We start from the raw sequence: 20319 nt of genomic DNA, 5'->3' as shown, positions 1-20319 counted from the left end.
ATCTGAGGCTACAGTGGGCACTGGCTCACCAAAATTGGACAGTTGAAGAATGGAAAAATGTAGCCTGGTCTGATTAATTTTATTTCTGCTGAGGCACACAGATGGTAGGGTCAGAATTTGGTGGCAACAGCATGAATCTATGGACCTAACCTGCCTTTTGTCAACAGTCCAGATTGGTGGGGGTGGTGTATTGGTGTGGGGAATGTTTTCTTGGCACACTTTGGGCCTTTCAATACCAATCAAACTTAGCTTGAAAGCCTATTTGAGTATTTTTGCTGACCATGTGCATCCCTTCAAGGCCACAATTTACCCATCTTCAAGCATTATATTGCTTGATTTCACAAACCAAAAGTTGACATGGCCTTCCCAGTCACCAGATCTGAATCCATAAGAATACCTTTGGGATGTGGTAGAAAAGGAGATTCGCACCATGAATTTGCAGCTGATAAATTTGCAGACATTGCATGATGTAAGCATGGACCAGAATCTCAAAGGAATTTTCCAATATCTTGTGTAATCCATGCCATGAAGAATTGTGGCTGTTTTCAATGCCAAGGCAGGCCCCAGTTTTTTGTAATGGACAGTTTTGATTCACAGAATCTGAGCTGATTCATGGAAATTAATTGAATTTATTAAAATTCTCAATGTTCACATGCTCAATGTTGCTTAATTTTAGATTTTGCCCAGCCCTACTAACTGGAAATCATCCCTCATTGTCAGCTCCTCAATCTCAATTCTTTTGATTGCTTATAGGAACAAACATGCCGGCCACCTTCGGTCACCTTGCAGGAGGATATGATGCTCAGTACTACGGTTACCTGTGGAGCGAAGTCTTTTCCATGGACATGTTCTTTGGCCGTTTCAAACAGGAAGGCATCATGAACCCCAAGGTTGGCTTAACATACAATGTTTCACTCTGGTACATATTTTAAATAAGATTGATTCTATGATTCTGGCTCTTGTGACCTGAATTAATTTGGTACTGATATTTTAGATACATTTCTACTAGATACTGAATGTTGTTGTTAATTTGTAAATACACCTTTTGTATATCTTCTCACATTTCTGTTTTTGAACAGGTGGGTTTGGACTACAGGAAGTGTATTCTGAAACCCGGTGGTTCTGAGGATGCTGTCGACATGCTGAAGAAGTTCTTGGGAAGAGACCCCAAGCAGGAAGCGTTCCTCCTAAGCAAAGGACTGACAGTGGAGCTGGAGTCTGTCACACCCTGTGCATGCTGATCGCCTGAACATTAGGAAGAGCCGTTAAAGCCTCAGAGAGACTTATACCTCCTTATAAAAATCCTGAAAGCTCATGCACATATTACACCCTCTCCCGACCCTGCACCTGTGCACAGAACTTTCGTTTTGGATGTTTGAAGCATTGTTTTAAAATTGAAAATTGTATCAAATTAAAAAAAAAAGACAACAAAATGCTACGTTGACTCCTTTGTTTTTCTGAAGTGTTTTATGTAGAATATAATGAATTCCCTACAGGAAAAAGGAGCAACTGCTTCAATGCACTCATAACATCATTAGGCTTATGTCACCTATGTGATAACACTTATTTGGTTCTCAACAGGTCACTAGGAAACGATTCATATTTTATTCATCAGGTTTTGTTTGGTGAATCTCTTTGGTGATTCTTTCTATTAGAAATCTGTCAGTTTAAGTAGAATGTTTCAGGAGTATTGCACAATCTTGACTGCGGCAAATTCAGTTTAAATCGCAGCTCAAAGCGTAAACCTGACGCCCGATTCCTTGGTGAGCATATACTTTGGTTAATCTCTCCCAGGGCTTTTGGGATCTGTGCATGTTAAAGGGGCATGACTGAAACAAACAACACAGAGTAACAATTAACTGATGCAGAGGTTTAGTTAAGAGTGCAATAAAATCACCTGCTACACTGGGAGTGAGATCAGCAGCAAAGCAAACCTGTTTCAAAGCCCACTTGTCATGTAAAATAATTTAGCAAATTCATTGCGACAAATGATTTCAGTGATCTTTGGCACATAAAATCAGATATGAAATGCAACAGTTTTTGCACAATTACACTAGGTTAATTAAACATGGAGCAGCTGCTAAAGGTCTCCAGGGTCTGATCTCTGAGGGAGGCAGCGGGTCGTAAACACGGGTCTCTCTCTGCGTTACTGATCTCAGTGGATAAAATGACGGCTGCAGAAGAGAACAAACAAATGAGTTGGGGCACACCGCATACGAAAGTTGCTTGCATTTCCTTATAGTGGTAACTGGATTTTTGTCTGGGTGGTCACATAATATTTGACTTCCAGATTTATTCTTTCACTTTTCACAAACTAAGCCGTGATGCTCAATAGTTCGACTTGAGAGCTTAGTCCTAAGGCTATAGGGCTGCTACGGATCACTGGTGGCCAGGCGGGTTAAGAGGACAGGAGCACAGGGAATCTTAATCCGGAAGCTTTGAGGTGTGTTGATCAGGATGGCTGTGGTTGAGATGAGGGAAGCTCTTGGACTGGAGGCTTTACGAGGACAATGTGCTGATGCACTGCAGCCTGCTTCCAGAATGGTGCGAGTATATATCAGCTCTACACACTCGGGTAAGACTTGTAGTTTTTGTTTATTCCCTTTCAGTTAATCTTATTTATTTTTCTGAAACATCTTTTGCTGTATGTACAAGGTTTCCAAGGTCTTGGGAACCGAAAAATATCAGGGAATTTTAAAACCGATTTCCAGAAGAGTTATGAAATAAAAAAAAATACTAAAAAGTCATGAACATAAAAAAATATGAGAATTCATTGGTGATTAATATGTGGGAACTCTGTTTATAACTAATGTAATTATGCATAAATCTTGCATCTTATTTGGAAAAAATGTCCAATAAATTATTATTTAAATTATTATTTTTTTATAGATATAAAATCCTTATAGTAATTATTGACATCAATGCTTGTACTATTTTAAGGAAGGCTCTTTTAAAACAGATACAGGCCTAAAATCTTATTGTTATTGTATAGCAATAACATCATTTATTAATTGGCTTTCTGGAATCCTTGATTCTCATTGGTCAATTGTGGCATTCTGCTGTCAAATATTTTTGTATAATGACCGCCAAACTGTATTTTTAATTGACCTTGTCCCAGGTAATCAGTTTCTCAGCTATTGTCTTAGCTCTTGTAATTGCTTCTGTATGTTTTCTTTCTTCTCACATAAAGGAATATTCTGGGTTCAATATAAGTTAAGCTTAATCAACAGCATTTGTGGCAAAATGTTGATTACCACAACAATTTATTTAGACTTGTCCCTCCTTTTCTTTGAAAAAAAGCAAACATAGTGGTTACATTGGTGCACTTACAATGGAAGTGAATGGGGCCAATTTTTGGAGGGTTTAAAGGCAAAGATTTGTAGCTTATCATTTTATAAAAGCACTTACATTCATTCTGTTAAAACTCATTAATTATTTTAGCTGTAAAGATGTTTAAAATGTAATTTTTACAGTCATTTTAGGGTTTTAGGGTTTGTTGACATTACATCGTCATGGCCATAACTTAAACAGAAATAACAGAAAAGGTTAGTAAGGGATTTTATCACAACAGAATTATGTTTACACGGGCATAGATTTAATCAAAACATTAATACCATTATCAATGGAAACATATAAATGCTTCATGCTGCAATGGTCAAGCCAAATCTACGTCCTTGATTGTGGCTATACTTTTGGATAAGTGAGTAGTTTTTTAAACATTCAAAAATTGGCCCCCAGTCACTTCCATTGTAATCAACGTTATACCACAAATGCTGTCGATTTGTGCTGAGTGACTTCAGCCAGGTCTCCTAAGCAACCAAATTGGCCCAGTTGTCACATGGGGTAACCTCCTTGTGGTCGCGATTTGTGGTCATTGCTCTCAATGGGGCGCATGGTAAGTGGTGAGTGGATCGCGGAAAGTAGCATGAGCCTCCACATACGGAGTCTCTGCGGTGTCATGCACAGCGAGCCACGTGATAAGATGTGTGGATTGATGGTCTCAAAAGCGGAGGCAACTGAGACTTGTCCTCCGCCACTCGGATTGAGGTGAGTAACCACACCACCATGAGGACCTACTAAGTAGTGAGAATTGGGCATTCCAAATTGGGAGAAAAGGGGATAAATTGTTTTTTTTAAATGCTGTCGATTGAGCTTAATTGTACTGAGCACAGAATATTCCTTTAAACAATTTCAACTCAAATCAATATTTAATAACCATTTGGTCATTTATTGAGGAAGTAGCCATTAATAAGTGGGAATCATTATTGCATGATAAACCCCTACATGGCACATGGTATAACAAGACTGGCTGACTGTACATTTATATACTGTATTCAATTCATACATACCTGTGGTGAATATAACAGATGGGCTTTTAAAACTGACATGATGAACTTTAAATTCATTTGACAGACATGAAAAGCGAGAGAAATGCATTCTGGGAGAGGGCTTATTCTCAGTTGCAGGCCCACTGTCAAAGTCTGGCTCTTGTCTTTGAGGTTTGTGCTGAAAATTAATTTTTAGTCAGTGTGGAGGAGAAAAGTATAACCCAAACTTCTTGATCCACAATCATTTTATTACATCTTTTGAACATACCACCTGTTCATAGATTATTAAATTTCTTTATATTATATTTTGATTTATTTGTTAATTTTGATTTTGAAAAGTTGCAGATTTTATATGTTTTTTCTCACAGGTAGTGGATTTCAGATGGGGAGTGCATGAAATCATCTCAGCTGATCATATGACAACTGAGCTCTGCATTAATGAAATCGAGTCCTGTCAGACCATATCAGATGGACCGACCTTTATAGTATGTGTCCCAGAAATCGAATATTAATAATCTTAATATATTCTCTTACCATTTCACACCTGTTGGTCAGCAACATAATGTTTCCCCCAACATTAGTGTAATGCTGTATCTCTTAACTAACTCTTTGTTCTTCTCAGGCTCTGCTTGGTAATCAGTATGGTCATCGGCCAATCCCTCGCTTCATATCAGAAACCGAGTTTGAGTTGCTGCTGTCAAAGCTTTCCAAAGATCAAGAGAGTTTAAAGCTCCTTAACCAATGGTTCTCCAAAGACAGCAACTCGGTCCCAACCACATATATCCTCAAGCCAATCACAGCTCACTATCCTCATTACAATGACAAGGGATCAGTTAGTGGACAGTTGCGTGATGATGATGTCACATCCTGGAATGTGACCGAGTCACGGCTGCTGAAGGCTCTCCGCACAGCTGCCCTACAGGCGGAGAGAGATGGGGACATGAGTGTAGACCATAAGCACAAGTTTTTCAAGTCTGGTTAGAGAATATTAATTAAAATAGTGGTTCTCAACTGGTTTTGCTTCTGCTTCTTCAGGCAACCCAACACAGTACCAGAATTTGTTATGGTACAAAAATGAAATGTTCAAACATTGCAATGTATTAATATTACCATGAAATGCATAGGCCCAACAATATAAACAATTGTTAACATGACAATAGAAAACTGATCTGAATTTTGCACAAAACACATTCTGAAAGTTTCTGAAAGAAATATTCCAAGTTCAATACAAATTAAGCTCAGTCGACAGCATTTGTGAGGCATTTACAGTACAATGGAAGTGAATGGCACCAATCTGTAAACATTAAAATACTAACAGTTTCAAAACTATAGCCATAAGACGTCGAACATATGTGTGTTGTTAACATGATTTTATCACGTATTAAGCATTAAAATAACTTGGCAACCTTTTCTGTCTATCCAGTTTTACAACTTCATTGCCATGGCGACATAATGCTGTAAACCGTAAAACACCAAAATTACTCTCAAAATGTAAACAACTTTACAACTCAAATTCACAAGTTTTAACAAAATAATGAATGAAGTGCTTTTATAAAATCAACAACTTCAAATATTTGCCTTTAAACCTTCTAAACATTAGCCCCATTCACTTCCATAGTAAGTGTCACAAGTTTTTTTTTTTTTTTTTTTTAAAGAGTTTGAGCTTATGTTGTAATGAACCTGTAATATTCCATGAGTTTGTATCTATTTTAGTCTTAAGTCATATTTCTACTGAGCCACACAAAATTTTGTTGTACATGCTACAATGACAATAAAGGAATCTAATCTTATCTAATTTAACCGCGAGTAGTTTTTTCATAAACAACAATATACTGTAAGGGAAGCATTTTCTCCTCCCTTCTACAAGTTGATAAGACTATTCATTTAGCTATTCTAACTATACACATTTATATGGTTAGTAATATTTTATTATTTGCTTTTAGCAAAACACCAGTTGAGAACCACTGAATTAAAAAGAAAGTTTAAACAGTTCTGTCCTTATTCGCCTCTGATACTGATAAGTATATTTTTTAAATTTGTTTCATAGTCATGGAGTACGAGATGGAGCATGGCTTTCTCAAGACTCAGAAGAATGCATCAGCTGTGGTGTTTTTCCGTGAAATGCCTCGACTTAGTAAAAAAGACTACAAGAAAAACTTTGCAAAGTTTCTATTAGACATCACAGCAGATGGCTTGCTGGACACAGAAGCCCGCGAGCTCCTGGCCAACCTGAAGCAACGTATTAGCAACACAGGTCATCTCCAACCTCTCTGCATGGAGCTGAGTAAAGGAGCCATGGACCAGAGCTGTAAAGAACACAAGGAATACCTTGCAAACATGTGTGAGAAGGTCATATCTCAAATGAAGGAACTGATCAGTAGACATGCTCTTCCAACCGCTGGATGTTTCAGTTCAGTAGATCCAGGATGGACCTGGCTGAAACAGGAGATCTTCCATCATGCTGTGTTGAGCAAGGAGAAGTGTTCTGTGTTCAGAGGGAGGGATAGTATTTTGGGAAAGATCAGCATCACCATGTGGGAGTCCACTCACACATGCCATGCACCATTGTTGGTTCATGGACCTTCGGGGGTTGGTAAAACAGCTCTACTTTGTAAACTGGCACAGGAAATGCGAGCTGTCCTAGACCAGCGTGCGGTTGTGGTGTTGAGGTTGCTGGGAACATCTCCACTCAGCTCAAATGTTGACTCAGTTCTCAGAGGTGTTTGTTTTCAGGTGTGTGGAGCTTTAGGGTTGCAACTTCCATGCCCGCATATTGCCAACACGCACGATGAGTTGATCTGGTTCTTTCATTCCATGCTCAATGATGTGTCAAAACAAGGAGACAGTCTTCTACTTATTCTAGACTCAATGGAGAAGCTGTTAGAGGCAAACAAGCCCCATATTCTACACTGGATACCTAAAGAGATCCCACCAAATGTACATATTGTGCTCTCTACTTCAGATGACTGCATTGAGATACATAAGTCTTTGGTTTCAGAAGAAAAAAATATTTTTGAAGTGGAACTTCTCACAGCTGATCAGGGGAATGGTGTCATTGATGCCTACATGAATGCAGCTGGACGCAGGCTGACCTCAGAACAGTTAGACAGCATCTTACTTAGCTTTCAGCAGAGCGGAAACCCTTTGCATCTGAAACTCATGCTGAACACGGCAAAACAGTGGCCCTCACATACCTCCATGTCTAATGTTCACCTGGGCATCACTGTGCAGGAAGTGTTGGCACAGTTTGTGCAGTCCCTTGAGGAGAATCATGGGAAGAAGCTTGTTAGTCATGCTCTAAGTTTCATCTTGTTATCAAGGTTAGTCTTTTTTGGTCATCTTGGCTCTCACAAGGCAGAACAATTTGACTTTTGAATGATTGATATTATGAGGGTGCTTTGCCAGTTTTACTGTAGTAGTGGCATCTTTACACTACGGAGATTAAGTGCTCAGTGATATCTCACCCACCTCCAAATTCTTTGTAAAGATGCATTACCTCATAAACAGCATGATTTTAAATTTTAATGATGTTAAAGTTTAATGCTCTGTGGCATTACACAAAGCAGCATCAAAGCTGCCTTAAATTCAATAAGTTCACAACCCATTTGTAAAAAGGGGTAAAACCAAACTATTAGTCATATGCCGGCCGATCAATTGCATTACTTACGGACACAAAATCGCCAGTCCTGTTCATAGTCAGCGGTTGCAGGATTTACTAATATCATCTGATTCGGCCGCCTACTGCTTGCTCATAACCAGATGATAGTTTTATTTAGTCACGTTTCATACAACTTGCTAAGACAGTGATAAGCAGTGACTGGTAGTCTTACGTGGTTTTCTCGTATTCATAAGCTCCAGTAATGTCTTTATCCTGGACATAAGTTTGTGGTAACAAAAGGCGTCCCTCAAATCTAAATGATTTCGGAGGAATACAGAATAAATCAAAAAGTAACTATTTATTTGCCAGGTAGGATTTAAAACATGTCAATCAAAGCCAATTTCACACGTGATCAGAATAAACAAACGTTCCAAAAATAAAAGACAAGTCAAAGAAATATACCTGGCAATGGAAAACTACACACAGCAATTGTGTGGGATATCTGATTGCAGACTCCCCGAGCTCCTCTGCCTTCTCTCCTCAAGTACTAAACGATTCTATTGTTATTTCAGATGTGTATGTTTGATGATATCCAGGATTTGGTTTACAATTTAGGGAGATGTACGTAGACCGTTGAAACTTGTGATCGAGTAGGTCGTTTGATGTTTACAAAGAATGCATCTAATCTGCATACAGCATCTGGTCCCTGTGAGAGATTTGGGAGGGGTTATGCCTCTGATAGAATGCATTATTTTACTAAGTTCTTAAATATTTCTTGTGATTTGACTTTGCTGAAAGTGAATGAGACCATTTTACCAGTTGCACTGAGACCTCTTGAATTAAAAAGTATGTGTAAATACAGCTTTTTGTGGTCTATATGCCAGTTGCCGAATCTAATAAATCTTTTTATTGACGTATTATCACACTAACTTCAGTCTTTCTGTATCTGAATCTTTTGCATATTAACAGACATGGACTATCAGAGGCAGAGTTACAAGATGTCTTGTCTTTAGATAATGATGTTCTTGCCGAGATCTATAAGTTCTGGCTTCCTCCAAATCACACTCTCCTGCGCTTCCCACACATTCATTGGTCACGTCTCCGGCATGACCTGAGAGATCACCTGACAGAGAGATGGGAGGGTGGCGTTATTCTCCTGGGCTTCTCCCACAGGTAAAGGTTTGCATAGACCAATAGTTTTGACTTTTTGCCCCTTTGTAGAAAGGTGCCTGGAAATTGTTCCTGGCAGGCTGCAGAGGCCCTATTTTGCTCCATCCCTAATTCTATCCATAAAGAACCTGTAAGGCTGAGCAGTCTGCCAGGAATAACTTCTGACACTTCCATGTTTGTGCCATTAAACAATAAGCGACATCAAAGTACCACCTAGTCCATATAATATCCCCACTATATTTTCAGTATTGAGCAAACTGATTCTTTGAGTCTCTTAGAATAATTGTGAGAGTGAAATAATGTCACATATTGATTACAATCAATGTTCCTGTATTTCATGCTGCCGCAAGACCCTCATCAGCTCTTTGGCTCACCCTTTTGCACCCTTCTATCAGAGCGGCATGTAAAAAACATAACATAATGAACAGTAACATTTAGAAGTTTTGCAATCCAATTCAAACACATTAATATTAAAGATATTTTAGAATTTGATCTGTAAATCTCTTCCGTCTCTCCAGAAGCACAAGAAATCAAACATCTCACTTTGTCTGCTCACAGATAAACCTTTTGACTTTGTTTTTAGTAGGCTATTGTACATTTCCCTGTACGTGTTACAGTTGGAGAAGCACTGGATTAAACATTTTTGTTTGTCATCAAACCGTTGAGAGTTTTCTTAACTTTAACCAGCCTCAGCTAAATGTAACATATTCTTGCATACATTGAAAGTCCAGCATGGACTTCACATTTGACCTCAGGATCCACATTCATTATCTTTGACCTGCAGTCACTTTGTAAAAGCTCTGTATCTGTCTTAACTTTTCTCAGGCAGTTTACAGAGCTGGTGAGGGAGAGATACCTGTCGAGTGATATGAAAACTGATATGCACACCATCCTTGCAGAGTATTTCTCAGGCCAGTGGAGTAAGAGTAAGCTCAGACCGATCCTACTGCCCTCACTGACCACATTGCTAAATGCTGACAGAAAGGTATTGTTATAGGTCACAAAATGTGTTTTGTCTTAAATAAATATGCTGTACACTGTAAACCCTGATGTGCTATATTTGTATTGTGTTTGCAATTGTATAATTGTATTTATTTTACTTTCCACAATTAGTTCTCAACACATATTCCAGACAAGCATTTTACACTAGATGGTGTGAAAAAACAAATGCACTTATTTTTGTGTGTCAAACAAACTCAATTAGGTAAGTTTTAGAGGAGTTCTGATTCCCATGCTACTTACTGATTCATTTAATCATTTTAAAATGATTTAGTAAAAAAAATAAAATAATTAAATTGACAAACCCGTTTTCAATTTATTTGCAACTAGTCAACGTTTTAAGTGGTTCAGTCTACTCATTGTAAAGACCACTTTATGTGAACTTGAGACAGGCAATTAATTTCTCAAGTTCTTTTGGTATATTCAAGATGTCATGGTTTACATATGTACATACATGTTATGCAACAAATTTACAATATGTTTGGTTCAACCTAATAATATATATATTTTTTCCAAGGTGTCACCACAGCCTTTGTGGTTCACTGGAGAAGCTGCCAATATGCGTAAGCTCCATGAATTGCCCTATCATCTTGCTCATGCTGGCAAATGGGAGGAGCTACACCAATCAGTGCTCGGTAAGATTTTATTTGTCTTTGTATATAATAAAAACAAACACACAAATGTCCCTTTCTTCTTACAGGCAGTCTGGATTGGCTGTGTTGTAAAACTCTGTGCTGTGGTGTGAGCTGTGTAATACAGGACTTGTCCATCTGCACCAACCTCACAGACTGTCCTGAGATACAGATGCTGAAAGAGACTTTTCTGCTGCTTAAGCCCGCATTGGATTTTAGAGATGGCCATGCTGGTAGGTATTGGCAATTTGCATTAATTGCATGGGCTCTACTGTATGTATTGTACAATCAGATTTATTAAATAGAACAAATGGAAATAAGAATCATGTCTCTTATACTGTATAAGGAGAGCAGGGGAATATCATTTTTTTTTTTTTACAAAAAAGCATTAAAGTCCACCACTGATCTCAAGTATTATTGAGTCGTTGTGTCCATGTCAGCCTATGTACACGTTTACTTAACTGTGCATTTTATTATGCTTGAAACTGTAACTGGGTTTTGTGTTTCAGCGTAGTCTAAATTGAATTGCTTGCTTCCACAGAATCAACTGTCCAATTGCATTTATTGGTTGGCAAATGGCTAAATAAAGGATTAATGGATAAAGAAAATACATTTGTAAATGCATTTGAAAATGATTTACTCTAAATTAAAATCCTCCATATGTAAGGGGGTTATTATAGGGCACAACAGTGCTGGTCCACTTTTTCTGCCATCTTGGTAGCAAAAGTATTTTTCCCATTTATTTTTTTCCATGGGATTTCATGAAAGAGAATCATGAACCAAACCAACCAGCTCTGAGGTGAATCACAACATTACACAATTTGATTTGAAGCAAAAATGTATTTGAAAATAGGAGAAAAGGCAAAAACAAAAGACTGTACTCAAGGTCTTTCATAAGGGAATGAACTACAATCCCATGAATCACTGCAAAATATTAATTTAAGGTTGTTCATTACAAGTATATATATATATTTTTTTAATTGATTACAATATATTCAGAAATATGTTCAAACTTCTCAATTGCGTCCTTTGCAGTGCATCATTGAAGTGGCCAGTTGCTGTAGAACTCATTTGGTTTCCAACGTTTTAACAATTATGCAGACTGATGGCTTCAACACAAGCTTACAGTATACCACTGATTAATGACCTTTAACAAAAGGTTAATAAGTTATCGTTTAAAATCAATTCCCCTTAGGAGAAACATTTATGGGGTTTTTACTTCCAGTCGGCTGGACATTTTCATTTTTATTTATTAATATGAATGGACGTGAAACTGTATTGGCAGTTCAAAATAATGTAACACAACGTTTGAAATCTAAATCATGATGTTGCTTATCTTTCTCTTGTTTTTGTGAATTTACTCATTCTTGTTATCTCACTCTTCTATAAGATCCCTCACTTTTAGTCACAGAGATCTTCACCAGGCTACAGTGTCTCGCGGATCTCTACCCTTCCATGATTGGTCGGCTGTGTTCTCAGTGCGTAGACTGGTTTGGTTCCTGTACTGACCCAGTGCTTGTGCCCAAATGCAGCTTCTTTCAGGCCCCTGGGGGCCCACTAAAGAGCACCCTTACTGGATTCACTAAAGGTGAGATCATATATAAAATATCAGTCTCAGTCTCAAGAATTTAAGATAAAGCCCTCTGCAGCTATTTCTGCCAATCTGGCTAAATATCTTAATATCATTGTACTTTATTTGAAGGTGTGAGGACTGTTGTTCTGTGCTCAAAGAGAGAGCTGCTGGTTGCAGGTTCAGAGGACGGCCTGATCATAGCTTGGAGCCTAAAACAACTACAGACCCTACACACACTTTCAGGACACATGGGTAGGTTTGTAGCAATGTAGAAGACAAGGGTAGGTGATTAAGTTTCCCAGAACTTTTTCTGGCACTGCTTGGCTTGGTGATTAATCTCTCTCTTTCTCTGTGTAGCGGGGGTGCTGTCCCTTAAGCTGATGGACAAAACCTCAAACTGTTTGTCGACTGGACTTGATGGCACACTGAGAAAATGGTGTCTGATAAGTGGACAACAGCTTTTCTGCATCCCTGATGTAGTGTCTGTCCAAACACACACCACTGCACATGTCCATATGAATGAGGAAAGGAAGATTATCATAAGCAACCCAAGTGGCCTAGTATGAGAGATAACTAATATTTGTTCCGTATTTTTTTAGATGACATTTATTTATTTATTCATTCGTTCATTAATTTTTCTTCTTAATAGAATAGTTCACTCATAAATGCAAATTCTCTATTATTTACTCATACTCATGCTCTTCCAAACTCGTATAATGTTTATTTTCCTTGGAACACTAAAAGATAATTTCTTGAGCTTCACAGATGTGGTCACTATGAACTGTCCTTGTATGGAAAAGAGCTACATGAAAATCATTCAAAATTTTTCCTTTTGTGTTCCTCAGAAAAAATAACAACAGAATTTTGGTTTGGAATGACATGAGGGTGAGTAAATAATGACAGAATCTTCATTTTTGGAGGAACTATTCATCCAGAGATGGATGCTGTTGTTAGTATATAGTTTCTCTCTTTCTCTCCCATACTTTCACGTGTAGGTAAAAGCTTGGCACTTGGACACTGCAGAGCCCCTGTACGAGGTGACTGCGTCAGTGTGTTCTGTTCTTGGTGTTATGGGGGATGCAATAGCATGCATGTGCAGCGAGGGGATGCTCTGTTTTTATGACGTATCCACTGGCACACAAAATACCCAGACTCCCCTACCCTGCTTGGCTGAGGACCACAGTATCTGCTCTCTGACACTCACTATACACTCCAAGATCCTCATTGCCGAGGAAGAACATCTGCATGTGGTATGCATGTATTGTTTGTTAAGACTGTGCAAAATATTATTTATTTTGAATATTTCAGATTTATTGAAAGGTTTTTGGGTGTGCATGCAGGTATGGAGCAGTGGCATTCAGTCTACGGTTGATCTTCCCTCTCCAGCTTTGTTCCTCAGTTCATCTGACGATGAAAAACTACTGTTTGCAGGTGTCTTTACATTATGTCATTATCTGGTTGATTAAAGGAGAAGTGTAGTTTCTATGCCACTAGCGGAGATGGATTTGCAAATATTATGATGGTTCTCACACAGGTTTCCCAAACACCACTCCATTGGTCGGACAAACAGGTAGTCACGACCTAAACGTACGCTATTGGTTGAGCCAGAAATTGCCAGACAAAACAAGCAATGTTTTGATAGACCCACAGTGTTGCAGTGTTTACACTTTTTGGTGAACTCATCCTATGAAAGGCTTACTTGTAGTTTTGGCTGCATATTAAGCTTGGATTGGACAATTATTTTAACAAAATTACACAAATCACCTTTAATAACTGTAATGTAGAAGGCACTTTCTATGAAAAGTGTACAAAATAGGGCTTGAAACTCTAAAGGTGCACTCAGTAAATTATGTGTTTTTGTCGTCTTAGACTTACACTGACATCTAGCTGTGTGGATGCATCATCATTCAAACATCTGAGCGTGTTTACATGCGCATTCTTACACCGATTAGGCTTAATAAGCAGACATTACGTGTGTTTATGTAAATGCATAATTTTTTTTTCTTTTATCTGTGTAAGGACATAAATGGCTTAAGAATAAACTGATCGACACAGGTAGATTTTTGCCCATCTTGCCCACAACTTAACCGGTGTGCTTACCTACTTATCCAGTGTGCGCATATGTTGTGTGCATGCCTCTTCACAGTTTGACATTATAAGTAGAGAATGATGCAATTTTGATGCAGATTTCTTGCATTGTCATATTTTTTTAATACGCTGATTTTTGTGCATGAAAACTGGAAATAATTTTCTATATAAACAAGCGGCATACAGCGACATATAAAGTGCAGCTCGTATCTATTCGAAGGGGGAAAGACTAAAATCTCTTAAATGGTTGGTCAATATTATGAGAAAGATGACAACACTGTGAGTCAACACTGATATCATAATTTGTGCTTCTTTACCTCAGATTATGCCAAAAAAAAACTCAGTTTTACCGACTTGTTTAGCTAATATGCATAATTCTCGAGCTGGTTGACAGCTTATGTCTGTATCTAAAAGGTGATTGGCACTTTCCTTTCTATACCCTTTGGGCGTTCCAATTTCTCCCATTCAATTTAAGTGACAGTGACCCATCTTTGATTTAATTCACTTCACTCATTTGTCTTATTTTACTTTTGAAGGATGTGACAGAACATTGTGTGTGTTCCTCGTGACGCTGACTTCAATGCACAAGGTTCTGGATCTTCGGCATGATGCCTCTGTCTTATGTGCTGTTTCAAAGAGTGAAGGAAGTGAAATCATCACGAGCGCCCAGGATCGAATTATACGGGTTAGTCTAATAAATGTTTTCCAACCAACAATTTTTACCTCACTGCCACTTTCTTGGATTATCTTTAGAAGTTGATCTTGATCTACTCTTAAAGGTATGGAGTGTAACCACAGGAGCCCTGCTGGACTGGATCAGTGGAATGGATTCTGTTGTGTCCTCTTTGGCTGTACATCAGCGTACTATTATCTCTGCCTCTGTTATTTCCAACTCGCTCAAGCTATGGCACCTGGACTACAACACCTGTCACAAAAGCAAGACCTGCATCCCAGCACACTGCCCCCTAGTGGTTCTGTCTAAAGAGGGTGATAGTGTATTCTATGTCAAAGAAGGAAATAAAACTGAAGTTTTCACATGGAGCTGTTCGGAAGGTGAAACGTGGAATAAGAGGATAATGCTTTTCATTGTTGTATATAAAAAACAGATTTTTTTTAATCAAAACAATACCTAAATTTGCTCTGTTCCAAAACCTAGTGAGCTGCCTATGGAGTCTGTATTTTAAAGCATTAGTGGCATGCTTCCACTTGAAGTCTGTTCCTTAAGGAAGGCAACTTAATTATGCTGCCTCCAAAGATGCGTTGTGTTGGCCAAATTCTAACGAACAATCACATGTATCCTTTGAAGGGAAGGCATTCCCACAATACATTGCAATGAAATGCAATATGGCTAAAAAGGCGAGAGAATGTTGGTAAAAACAAATTTAATTTAAAAGTATTCAGTGAAATAAAAAATTTATGATTTTACCCAGTATTTGTGTGTACTATATATTTATGTATTTTAGAGGATTGTGCCATTAGCTTAGTAACAAGCTAATATGAAACTATTGGAATTCATTTTAAGTGGAGTCTTCTGTGCGGAGCACTATTTGTGTGGTGTGCAGAGTTGCTGCCTATGTAGAACATTCCAAATCAGTGTCTTAGGAGATTCCAAGATGGTTAGGATGCCTCAAAACATGTCTGCCTATGTAAGCAGCAAGGCAGCTTTCTAGGTTTTAGAACAGAGCCAATATCTAGCTATGGTTATCGAGCCTAAGCTGTTTATGTCTTTCATAGGTCTTCGGTCAGACAGTATGGACACTTCTTCAGAAGTGTTGTGTTTGGAATTAGCCCAGCAGAAACGTTTACTCTTCTGTGGACTGCGGACTGGCACTATCCTCATCTACCCCCTGGATTTTGCCCCAGAAACCTTATGCCTGCCCCCTCCAGAAAGCCTGCCTACAGTACGCAGCATGGCTGTCAGCCCCCAGGAGGACAGAATCGCAGTGGTATACGAAGATACGATTTGTCTGTTTGAGATCACGGCAAGGGATAGTTTCCCCTGTGTGGACGGCCCATTTGCGAAGTACTCACTGTGCTTGCTGCACTCTCCAATCTCTGCCATGGCTCTGCTATCAGACTGCAGGCTGCTCTACGGGACCTTTGGTGGCGAAGTGGTGATCTATGACTTTAAGACTGCCACGGCAACCGAGATGGATCACCATGGTGCTGCCATCACCTGCATCGCTATGAGCAACTGGGATGCACATGCTCTGATTGGCTCTCAGGACTGTGTGCAGAAGTTGTGGAATCTGATGCCTGTCTTGCTTGATCACACCATGGAGTACAAGGTGAGGGGTAATGCTGGTTGCTATCATTATTGTTCTGTTTTTTAATAAACCAAGTTATTTAATTTGCCTGTTGAGGAGTCCATATTGGCTCTATTCTGAAACCTAGTGAGCGGCTTTGCTATGGACATTGGCAACTGCCTTCTAAGGGCATCTAAACACTGAAGATTTCCCTACATCAGAGAATGCTGCAATGGGAATGGTGCGTCCCAAAGTAATTGCGACCAAAAGTTGATAAACGTTTTCACTTTTATTGAAAAACTCTGGTGTAGGCATTCATTGACCAATGAGAATTTCTGACATGCAGGTTAATTTGTGCTTTTGGAAATTGAATTTACTGTAGTACTGCTTTCTCTAGTATGAAGGCAACATGATCACAAGGAAAGTCAAAATGTTGCTACTAATGTTCCAATACCTTGACATCAACCACATTCTGCTGACTGGGGCATTGTTGCATTATGTTGTTGCAAGTATTACTGATTGGTTGTGCACTACGTCAGCATGCCCAAGAGTGTCACAGAACCTGGTTTGCATCCTGAGTTGAAACCAGAATGTAATCGTGTTCATATAATAATGACGAGCATGATTTGGAGGTTACATTTTCATTCTACGATTGCATTTTTACTCAACTGATAGATTAGGGTTAGAGTTTGGGGGTAGTTAATAAAATATGCATTACTCTTCACTGTATTTCATCTACAAAAAACAACTCGCATTATAACTCACTTTTGGCGCCCCACTGTGGACATTTCACCCAGACACTGGAGCTCACACGTGCCATACATTAAAAAAACACTTCCCGCTTGGGCTTTTGGTAAGCACAGACTTAAAGCCTGATATGTTTCCAGAGAAGTTCCTCTTCATTCTTCATTCAGGGGTAAAAAGTGGTTCGAAACAGCTGAGTAATGCTATAGAGTTTATGAACAATTGGACGCCTCTGGGAGCGGTATTTTGGAGGGGCATTTAAATATGTGATATGCGCTTGACAACAACAACAACACACAACAATAAGCAAGATCTATATTTACTTTACAAACAATTAGATTTATTTTTACACGAACATTGTATGTTGAAAATATGACACAAGCTAACTCTAACTTCCTACAGCTGACATGTTACAGATCGGATAACGTTAGCTTACCTTTTAAAAAAAATGGCATGTTGGACAAAGTTTGTCGCATGGAATGCCAAAAAAAAGTTTGAGCCAGAAATCTCCAAGAACAGCCTGGGTATTTTGGTGCTCGGCACCTTATCTCCACTCTCCAATTGTTTATCCAAAAATGTTTGGGATGTTTCTCCATTTTGCTTTGCATAATTCTGGGTCATCGACACCAAGCTTCATTGTAATTTTTCTTCCAGGAGTTCCAGGCCATCACTTGAATCTTTTAAATCTCTATGGCATTCATAATGGCATTCAACACATACTACTCAAACTCACTGTGACAGGGCGTGTGTGTCTTTTATTTAATTAAATGTTGTTTATATCATCAAGCCTGTTCTCGCCTCCTCCTTGCCCATCATAACCCCTTCGTAAAGATATGGGTATGTTTGCTTCAGCTTGTCAACTCAGCACTCCAATGTGTTCATGTTGATGTCGTTATCTATTTCCTGTTACCTGTGTATGACCTCGACAGACTGGAACGATGAAATTAACTGGAAAATATGTTTGCGTCAAAGTAGGTGGAGTCTCTGTTCATACCCACCTTTCACATCATTATCTTGGACCAATGGTAGTGAGAAGGTGTATAGCAGCCAGTACAAAATGTTCTTCAAAGTTTGCCCAAGCGAGCTGTTACGAACTCCGAACGAACTCATTCATATTAAGTATATTGGTGCCTTTATTTTAGCTAATGAACTGTTATCCTACTGTAGCTGAATATACAGTGAGATCAGTTTGATGAAAGCACACCAAGGCTACCAAGGCAGGGGCAGGGAAAACATTTTTATTTTTTTTTATTAGATTGAACTATTTTTATAAATAATTTTCAGTATTGAATTAATTATAATAAACATTTATCTCGCATTGAATAGCATCATGTAATATTTTTTTCACTGTGCTTGTGCATTATGGGATTTCCCTCTGTGAAGGATACATGTAATGAAAGATCCATGCTTATCTGTTTTAGTTTGAAAACTCTGCTTTCAGTTTCCTAATGTCATCATTATCTTATGCTACGTCTACATGAATCTGGATATATTTAAAACAGCGTACGCTCTCCATCCACACTGCCCTTTTCAGGCTTTTCCCAGTTGTTGCTCGTCCACACTGAAAAATATGAAAATATGTTGCATGTTCAGTCTTAAACGCAAAGACTGAACACAAAACGCAACTGAATAAAATTCCTGTAGCCTTTGAAGGAATGCAATTTGAATGTTGTACAAAGTAACAATTATCTTTAACAATGCTATCAAGTGAATATCAGGCACAACAGCACCACTATAACACGGACCGCCATCTTGATTGTTTTGGTTGAATGGATCACATGACTGCGTCACATGACAACAAATATGTCATCGTTTTCAGATATATCCATTTTCCCAGTCCACACTACAATGTGAAGACACCATTTTCAAATGTATCCACTTTGGAGTGCGTTTTCAAAAAGCTCAGTTTTTGCTAACAGAAACGCCATCTCAGTGTGTACAGAAGGCCAAACCATGGAGACCTTAAGTATGTGGTAATGTGGTGGACAAAAACGTAGTTCCAGAGTGGATGAGATGTGTAAGCATTTGCAAAATCAATGCATTTTCTAACAAAAACATATTAGTGTGGACGGGGCTTTAGAAATTGGCCAAAAGATGATATCTTGGATGCCTCATGCTATCCATATTTTGGAACAGCCTTCACGTCGGAAGCATCCTATGATGCCTTAAAATGCTGCCTATGTAGGCAGCTCATTAGGTTTTGCAACAGAGCTGTTGTGTGATGATAAATTGTCATGTGTTATTTCATCCCACAGGGTTTTTATTTTGAAGGAGTTCTATGTGCTGTCTTCTCAAAAAATGATAAATATGTCTTCACTGGATCTCTGGACAAAACCATCAAAGTCTGGGATGTCTCTAATGGTGAGCACTGTTTAATGTTTGCATAAAACCTTAATAAAAATGATTTATAGTTAAAAAGTTACATAAAATTATTAGTTAAAAAGTTCTTGGAACACTCACTTTTAGTATGCATGCCGATAATCCCTTCATCCAAGATGTCCAAGTCACTTGCATTTGGAAAAAATTAAATTTCTGACTTTTCTGTTTATTGCATTACAGGGTGTTTGCTGTACATCCAATATGTGTACTCTCCAGTCATAAAAATGATGCCACACAAGGATGGATTTGTAGCTGTATCCCAACACGGCTCTTTCATCAAAGAAGGCTTCCGCTGTCCAGACAGCCTCAAGCCTGGATACAACCCCCTCCAGAACTTCAGAGCACATTACCGTGTCACCTCCAGAGAGAAAAGTCTGAATGCTCCAAACACAGTAGTCAATGAGCTTCCAGAATACAATCCTGCTCAGTTCAGTTTCATGGGCATGATGAAAACCAAACCATCCAACACGTGTGTTCTCCTCTGAGTTCAAAAAATAGTCTTTATATTATAGTAATTCTGTCAATAAAATTAAATACAGCGGGTAAAGAAGGGCCACATGTT

At 38.6% G+C, this 20319-nt stretch overlaps 2 protein-coding genes across 2 annotated transcripts in view; both read left to right on the top strand.

Moving 5' to 3' along the window:
* thop1 (thimet oligopeptidase 1) overlaps positions 1–1432 on the top strand; it is a 29971-nt gene extending 28539 nt beyond the window's left edge. Inside the window, exons 12-13 of the mRNA XM_052111310.1 lie at positions 754–890; positions 1080–1432. Coding sequence (XP_051967270.1) covers positions 754–890; positions 1080–1241 — 299 coding nt within the window. The 3' untranslated portion in view covers positions 1242–1432. The remainder of the gene's footprint in view (positions 1–753; positions 891–1079) is intronic.
* Positions 1433–2457: 1025 nt separating this feature from the next.
* On the top strand, positions 2458–20242 carry nwd1 (NACHT and WD repeat domain containing 1). Its single transcript, XM_052111300.1, has 19 exons — positions 2458–2575; positions 4414–4499; positions 4697–4813; positions 4951–5305; positions 6376–7648; positions 8896–9099; positions 9922–10081; positions 10613–10730; positions 10796–10960; positions 12118–12315; positions 12430–12552; positions 12658–12860; positions 13296–13550; positions 13641–13731; positions 14925–15073; positions 15168–15450; positions 16123–16676; positions 19634–19739; positions 19938–20242. The coding sequence occupies exons 1-19, from the start codon at positions 2458–2460 to the stop codon at positions 20240–20242; spliced, it is 4863 nt and encodes a 1620-aa protein (XP_051967260.1).
* Positions 20243–20319: the final 77 nt, after the last annotated feature.

Source organism: Xyrauchen texanus, chromosome 39 (assembly GCF_025860055.1).
Source record: "Xyrauchen texanus isolate HMW12.3.18 chromosome 39, RBS_HiC_50CHRs, whole genome shotgun sequence".
Classification (NCBI taxonomy): Eukaryota; Metazoa; Chordata; class Actinopteri; order Cypriniformes; family Catostomidae; genus Xyrauchen; species Xyrauchen texanus.
Note: the sequence above shows the minus strand (reverse complement) of the source record. Positions and strands in the feature narration are given on the sequence as shown.

What these genes read in the sequence shown, in the direction of transcription:
- nwd1 (XM_052111300.1), top strand. Translation starts at nt 2,458, where the DNA reads ATGGCTGTGGTTGAGATGAGGGAAGCTCTTGGACTGGAGGCTTTACGA. An exon ending in TAAGCAACCCAAGTGGCCTA is followed by an intron (nt 12,861 to 13,295) that starts GTATGAGAGATA and finishes TTTCACGTGTAG; the next exon opens with GTAAAAGCTTGGCACTTGGA. An exon ending in AGTCTGGGATGTCTCTAATG is followed by an intron (nt 19,740 to 19,937) that starts GTGAGCACTGTT and finishes ATTGCATTACAG; the next exon opens with GGTGTTTGCTGTACATCCAA.